General features: G+C 37.6%; 1 protein-coding gene across 1 annotated transcript; it reads left to right on the top strand.

Annotated features, from left to right (window-relative positions):
* Nucleotides 1–776: 776 nt before the first annotated feature.
* On the top strand, nt 777–6926 carry LOC108474289 (probable cadmium/zinc-transporting ATPase HMA1, chloroplastic). Its single transcript, XM_053021794.1, has 13 exons — nt 777–1593; nt 1759–1909; nt 1992–2176; nt 2293–2439; nt 2632–2827; nt 3138–3250; nt 3809–4050; nt 4261–4366; nt 4974–5138; nt 5620–5836; nt 6018–6205; nt 6280–6366; nt 6574–6926. Exons 1-13 carry the CDS (start codon nt 1078–1080, stop codon nt 6748–6750), a joined length of 2490 nt encoding a protein of 829 aa, XP_052877754.1. The 5' UTR covers nt 777–1077; the 3' UTR covers nt 6751–6926.
* Nucleotides 6927–7156: the final 230 nt, after the last annotated feature.

The raw sequence follows: 7156 nt of genomic DNA, 5'->3' as shown, positions 1-7156 counted from the left end.
GCCAACTGAGACCTTCACGTAGACTTCGACCCCTGATCGTATCAAGCATTATTACCTTGAAACCAAATTTCCCCACAATAGGTTTCTTAGGTGATGGTCCTATCCCACAATGAAATATTAAATGTATGTGTACTGAGGCGCATTAACATCCTCGACCCCTCAAAACTACTTAAGAACTTTTGCCATTTTAGTCAAAAACCCTAAACCCTTTCAAAATACCTTAAACCCCAAAATTCCTAAACCCTAACCTTAAAAAAATAAAAGCCTTAACCTTAGAGAGAGAAATAGAAAGTGTATCTAGCTGGGCGCGCTTTTCTGCCATCTATGCAAAAAGTGCACCTAACTGGACGCGTTTTCCTTTCTCTCCTAAAATCGGCCTCTTTCCCTAATTAATTTTCAAATTGGCCAAAATGCCTACTTAATTAAAAAAAAAGGCCTACAAGCCTTATTTTACCTGTATTTTGCTTCTAAAAGTAAAATGAGGAATTTTTTTATCTGGCATTTATTATTTTTTGTTAATCAAATTTCATTTGGGTGAGTTTGCCATACTCTGCCATTGTACTTTTTTTATTCTATAATTAATCTTAAAAGATTAACATGCTTCTTTTTTTTAATATTTATGTTTTAATATTTTACAATATTCTTAAATGATATTTCAATTGCCCGAATAATTTCTCATTTTATTTTACAAAAATAAATAATAATAAATAATAATAATAATAGGGGGAAATAAATAAAAGTCCAACTTATAAGGAGAGAGAAGCAAAAGCATGAAGTTCCAATTCGAAATCGATGGGGAGACCCCACCGGCGTCACTGTCACTTTCCAGACCAAACGAACGGCACGAAGCATATCATCTGGCTAATGGCATTATTCATTTCATGTGGTAAAGATGAGCTCATGCTGTGCCTCTTATAACAACATCGCCCCCCTTTCTTTTTTCCTATACGTTTCTTGGCATTAATTAACCCCCAAATCTCAATTTCCAAATACCCACATACACTCTCACTAATTTCGTCCCAAGGCGTTGCCTTTCCTGGACGCGACTCCCCCGAAATTGATGGCCTGAATCTGCAAATGGAAACTCACTCCATTTCACTCACCAATTTCTCACCTTTGACTCGCCCTTTACGCCCATCACGACTCGGACGCCTCAACTCTTTCCACTTCAAACCTTTGTTTTTCTCTCCCCTCTCCACCCGCTACAAGTCCCTCTTTCTTCCTCTTAATTCCCACACTATCCGAATCCGCTGCGTCGCTAATCACGAACACCACCATCATCATGAGCATGATCATGATCATGATCATGGCCATGACCATGACCATCACCACCACCACCACCACCACCACCACCACCACCACCACCACCATCATGGTTCTGGTCTATTGAATGGGCCCCAGAAAGCCGTGATCGGGTTTGCAAAAGCCATTCGATGGATGGACCTGGCCAATTTCCTGAGAGAGCACCTTCACCTCTGCTGCTGCGCCACTGCACTGTTTATTGCTGCCGCTGCTTGCCCTTATTTAGTCCCAAAACCAGCCGTCAAGCCTCTCCAAAATTCCTTCCTTGTCCTCGCCTTCCCTCTCGTTGGGGTAAACTCCATTTCTCTTTTATGTTCCGTTTGGTTGCTGAATTTTTGCATCAAAAATAGTAACTTTCTTATTATTTAATGGAATAGGTGGTAATTATGTTCGACTCGATATTTGATTTTTCTGTATTTTAAATCAGCTTACTTGTATTGCGTTTTATTTGGTCAGGTTTCTGCGGCACTTGATGCCATTACTGATATTGCTGGTGGGAAAGTGAACATTCATGTACTTATGGCACTTGCTGCCTTTGCCTCTGTTTTCATGGGGAATGCCTTGGAAGGAGGGTTGCTTCTTGCAATGTTCAATTTGGCTCATATCGGTAAGTGTTTCGAGCTGGTTAAATTTGTTTCAGAGGCATCCTATGTTTCCTTGGTGTAATTGTGAAAGTTGGTTACTTGCAGCTGAAGAATTTTTTACCAGTCGTTCAATGATAGATGTGAAGGAGTTGAAAGAAAACTATCCGGATTCAGCACTTGTACTAAATTTGGATGATGATAATTTGCCAAATGTTTCTGATTTGTCATACCAAAGCATCCCTGTTCATGATGTGGAAGTTGGCTCCTACATTCTGGTCACAACTGGTGAGGTCTGTGATAATAGGAATATGGATTCTATACTGGGTTAATATTTTTATATTTTATGTTTTTTAAATTCTTTTATGTTATAAGGGTAAGTTAATGGTGTGAGCTGCTATTTTTCCAGGCTGTTCCTGTAGATTGTGAAGTGTTCCACGGTAGTGCAACAATTACTATTGAGCATTTGACTGGTGAAATCAAACCATTAGAGGCTAAAGCTGGAGATAGGATTCCAGGTGGTGCAAGGAATTTGGATGGTAGAATGATCGTTAAGGTGTGTTTATGAATTTTTCAGAATGCTAAATGTAAAAAAGTTCAACTTATGTTCTTTTATCTTCTGAAATTGTTTAGGTTAAAAAGTGAGTACATAAATTTTTCTTGCAGGGAACTTTTCTTTTTTTCTGCCATTTCTAGTTCACATCCTTCACTTATGTTTTGGGTTTTCCCTTTAATAATTTCATATTAGGTGCTTAAGACATGGAAAGAATCAACGCTTAGCAGGATTGTGCAGTTAACTGAAGAAGCACAATTGAATAAACCTAAGCTGCAAAGGTGGTTGGATGAATTTGGTGAGCAGTACAGCAAGGTGGTTGTAGTTTTGTCAGTTGCCATTGCAGTTCTTGGGCCTTTTCTTTTTAAGTGGCCATTCATTAGCACTGCAGGTAACTCTTAGTATAAGCTGCTTTGCAATTATCACGGTTGTTTCTCTCTCTATTGCCTTGTGCCATTAATTTTGTTATCCATGGTTTACACCCTTTTATCTTCTAAGAAAGGCCTCTTCTGCTAACGCATCTTAGTTTTAGTTACCTTAACTGGCAATAACCCCACTTTGCGTCAACTCTCACTGAATAGTCAGTCTGTTTAGTTTGAAGCTTTACTTGTCTTGTTCTTCCTCTTGACAATTCTCTGATGTTATCTTTGTCTGTTTTGAGTTATCTTCTACCTGTCTTATGTTTGGTGTTGATTATGCAGTTTGCAGAGGATCAATCTACAGGGCATTGGGGCTTATGGTGGCAGCATCCCCATGTGCCTTGGCTGTAGCTCCACTGGCGTATGCTACAGCAGTGAGCTCCTGTGCGAGAAAGGTATCAGTCACATGTAATCAAGGAGTGTTCACACATGCCTTCTGTCACTGTCAGCATGTTCTTTCTCAAGTGTATACAAGCCTTTTTCATAAATGTATTTATTTTCATATGTTAAGATAATGATGGAAGCCCGCCGCATTGCAATATAGCTATAATTAAAATACTTTTGATACCTTAGACTGAGTCTAACCATTATTAGTTTTCTGTACTTTGGTTGGATCAGCTCACATTAGTTTTTTGTTCTGAACACCTTTGTTATTGTACAATTTCTAAAATCATCTTTCTAGTACCTTGATAAATTGTGTATTCTTGTGTATATGTTTCTTGATTAATTTTGCCTTGCACAAGTTTTTGTTAGAGCCAATAGGTTGCTTTTTTTTTTCATGGAAATTAGTAATAACTTGGAGGTCATCGGTACACGTCTGTTTACTTGATGATGCTTGTAGATGTCTAGATTTATCTAATTGCTTAACTACTGAAGCTCTTTTGGTGTTAATATGAATCATGAGATTCACCTGATCTCCTCCAGTCTGACTCTCTCTCTCTCTATATATATAGGGGATATTGCTAAAAGGTGGGCAAGTGCTAGATGCTCTAGCTTCTTGTCACACTGTTGCATTTGATAAAACTGGGACATTGACAACTGGAGGGCTTATGTTTAAAGCAATTGAACCAATTTATGGTCACATAATTGGAAACATGAAGACAAATTTAACTTCCTGTTGTGTTCCTAGCTGTGAAGTAGAAGCACTTGCAGTAGCAGCTGCGATGGAGAAGGGTACTACTCATCCTATTGGAAGGTATTGTATAAAATGAAATAGTGTATCCTCTGTAAGTTGAGCATCTGTGGTCTGTGCAACTCATTCTGTGACCATAGCCCTCTAATAAGCTAATGAGGGTAATAACTAATTTCTACTTTAACTTGCCATTGTGTCTTAATGATGGTCATATTTCTTGTATGAATTCTTGTCATAATCTTGTCAAATTATTTATCATTCCTTTTATTCCAGGGCGGTTGTAGACCATAGCATAGGGAAAGATCTTCCTTCTGTTTCTGTTGAAAGTTTTGAATATTTTCCTGGCAAAGGTCTTATTGCTACTCTCAACAGTGCTGAGGTAATGTCTTTTACGAATATATTTCATATGTCTCCGTGATATTTAAGGGGAAACTGAGTTATCTTCAAGTTTGCTGAAATCACTAATTTTCATTTACGAGCAATTTGAATCCTCCGTTTTGTTCCTATACCTTGTATGTCCAGTTCATTTACTACTGTACATTTGTAACTTAGCAGACTGCAATTTCCCTCCTTGAGGTTGTTGTATGGCACTTACAGTCATTGGGGTTTCTTCTACTAGAGGATCTAGTGTTAGCTTTTTTGCTAAAAAGAGAAAAAAGGGGGGGGGGGGGGACAATGGGTTTTGTCATAATTTTATTAAATGCGCCTTTCATGGAAGTGTAAAAAAAAAAAAGGAAAAAAAAAAACAAAATGCAAAATTGTAGTTCAGTGTTGATTTTTCATGTCAAGCAACATATAATCAAAATGAAGGATGATAGAATAATTTTCTTCAGCCTGAATTATATTTATATCTTATGACAAGACACGTTCCTTTGAACTATGATACTGACTTCAACTATAGGGCTTATTCACCATTAAGTATTTGCTTGCTTCCCATCAGTAACATTAAAGCCATCCTGCTTATAATCATTTCTGCTTTGTTATAGTCAGGAACTAGAGGAGGTAAAATGTTAAAAGCGTCACTTGGTTCGATAGAGTTTATCACTTCACTTTGTAAATCTGAAGTTGAATCAAGGAAGATTACGGCAGCTGTTAATGCTTCTTCTTTTGGAACTGACTTTGTTCATGCTGCCCTTTCTGTTGATGAAAAGGTGTGATTTCCATCCATTATGTTAGTTGTTATGCTTTTCTCACATCAAAGATAGACATGCATTTGAAATACCAAGACACGAGCAAGCTATATCTGTTTATCTTTTATGGAAAACATTTACCTAAATATGTACAGATTCTTTGATATTACTTTTAAAAGCAGATGCATCTGTATTGGGTGTTAAAAGAATCAGGAAAATGTGTGGAAAGACTTGTTATATGCCCAAAACACTTAACTCAAAAACAGCTGCATATGAAGATGTTAACTGCTTGCTTTTTATGCATATATTTAAGTCCTCAATTTTTGATGCTTTGACAACCGGGCTATTTTACGCAGACAATTGCATTTTGTGTAAGGTCTATAGACTGAATGTATATGCCATAAGAGTACATGTTGAATTTGTGCTATTTGCAGAATCATTTGTTTTCTGATCAATTATTTATGTTGTATATACTAAATTGAGTTTTCTAATGTATAAGCAGGTGACTTTGATTCACCTTGAGGATAGGCCTAGACCAGGGGTGTTAGATGTTATTTCTGAATTGAAAGATAAAGCAAAAGTCCGAGTAATGATGTTAACTGGTGACCACAAATTAAGTGCATGGAGAGTAGCTAATGCTGTTGGCATAAATGAAGTCTACTGCAGCCTAAAGCCAGAGGATAAACTCAATCATGTGAAGAGGATTTCAGGGGATATGGGTGAGCCCCAGATTCTTATTAAGTTAAATATTTTGATATTCAGTAGATATTTAGTGGCAAATTCGTATTCCATATCTCAGTGGAGTATTGAAGTATTGTGTGAATCATGTACGTGATTACCATCTTTATATTAAAATGATCAGCCAAAGATCAAGTTACATTTTGTCCACCTTCATGGCAGGAGGAGGTTTGATCATGGTAGGTGAAGGTATCAATGATGCACCAGCTCTGGCTGCTGCAACTGTTGGAATTGTATTAGCACATCGTGCTAGTGCAACTGCTATAGCAGTTGCAGATGTCCTATTGCTTCAGGACAACATTTCTGGTGTTCCATTCAGTATAGCCAAGGCTCGCCAAACAACTTCACTGGTACTCAGTTAATCCCTTCCTTATTCCTGTTCTCTGATTATGCAGACAATTTACACGTGCAATTGAACATGCAGGTCAAGCAAAATGTGGCCCTTGCCTTAACTTGTATAATCTTGGCCTCTCTCCCATCAGTCTTGGGGTTTCTTCCGCTTTGGCTGACGGTATGATCAATTTGATGATTGCATTGTCTTGCAAAAACTTATGAACCCTGTTTTAATTTTTAGAATAAAAACATGGTCCATGACACCCGAAACTGTTCCTGTCGACTTACATCTGTTGAAGCTGTATGTATATTATAAGTAACTAGCGTGTATATATCAATCTGACATCATGAACTGAGCTCCTCTTCTGTCTCGGGTAATATACAGGTTCTCCTGCACGAAGGGGGTACTCTTCTTGTTTGCCTCAACTCTATCCGTGCACTAAATGACCCGTCATGGTCCTGGGGGCAGGATCTAAGGAATTTGATAGGTAAACTCAAATCAAAACTTGCATTATTGAGACATAACGCCACGTCAAGCCCCATCCAGACTGCACCTTTGTAAACTAATACTTAGCTTAGACTTGGTGAGAAATTTTTCCTTAAAATTCTTTTTTTGTAGTTAAGAGATGGCTCATTCTCATATTGTTGTTTATAAACAAGAGTCCAAAACTGTAAAAAGTTGATACATCAATGAATCAATGAATAATATTTGGTTGTTTGACCCCTTTTTAAGTTAAATAGTTTCAACTTGCTTTTAAGCATTGGATATTGCTTCAGTTGAACATTATGCTTCTGCAGTAGTGAGAATGAATAAGCTGTTGCTTTCCTGATTTTCGTGTTTGAGGTCTTTCCTGTGCTGTGAGCTGAGTAAGTATTGAATGTCAAAGTTTGGTGATGTTCCCTCATTTAAGTCGATGGAATTTCAAACAATAATCGGGAAAGAAAGAACATATATGTTTCTACATGAA

Source organism: Gossypium arboreum, chromosome 11 (assembly GCF_025698485.1).
Source record: "Gossypium arboreum isolate Shixiya-1 chromosome 11, ASM2569848v2, whole genome shotgun sequence".
Classification (NCBI taxonomy): domain Eukaryota; kingdom Viridiplantae; phylum Streptophyta; class Magnoliopsida; order Malvales; family Malvaceae; genus Gossypium; species Gossypium arboreum.
Note: the sequence above shows the minus strand (reverse complement) of the source record. Positions and strands in the feature narration are given on the sequence as shown.

What these genes read in the sequence shown, in the direction of transcription:
- LOC108474289 (XM_053021794.1), top strand. Translation starts at nt 1,078, where the DNA reads ATGGAAACTCACTCCATTTCACTCACCAATTTCTCACCTTTGACTCGC. An exon ending in TCGCCTTCCCTCTCGTTGGG is followed by an intron (nt 1,594 to 1,758) that starts GTAAACTCCATT and finishes TTATTTGGTCAG; the next exon opens with GTTTCTGCGGCACTTGATGC. An exon ending in TTCTGGTCACAACTGGTGAG is followed by an intron (nt 2,177 to 2,292) that starts GTCTGTGATAAT and finishes CTATTTTTCCAG; the next exon opens with GCTGTTCCTGTAGATTGTGA.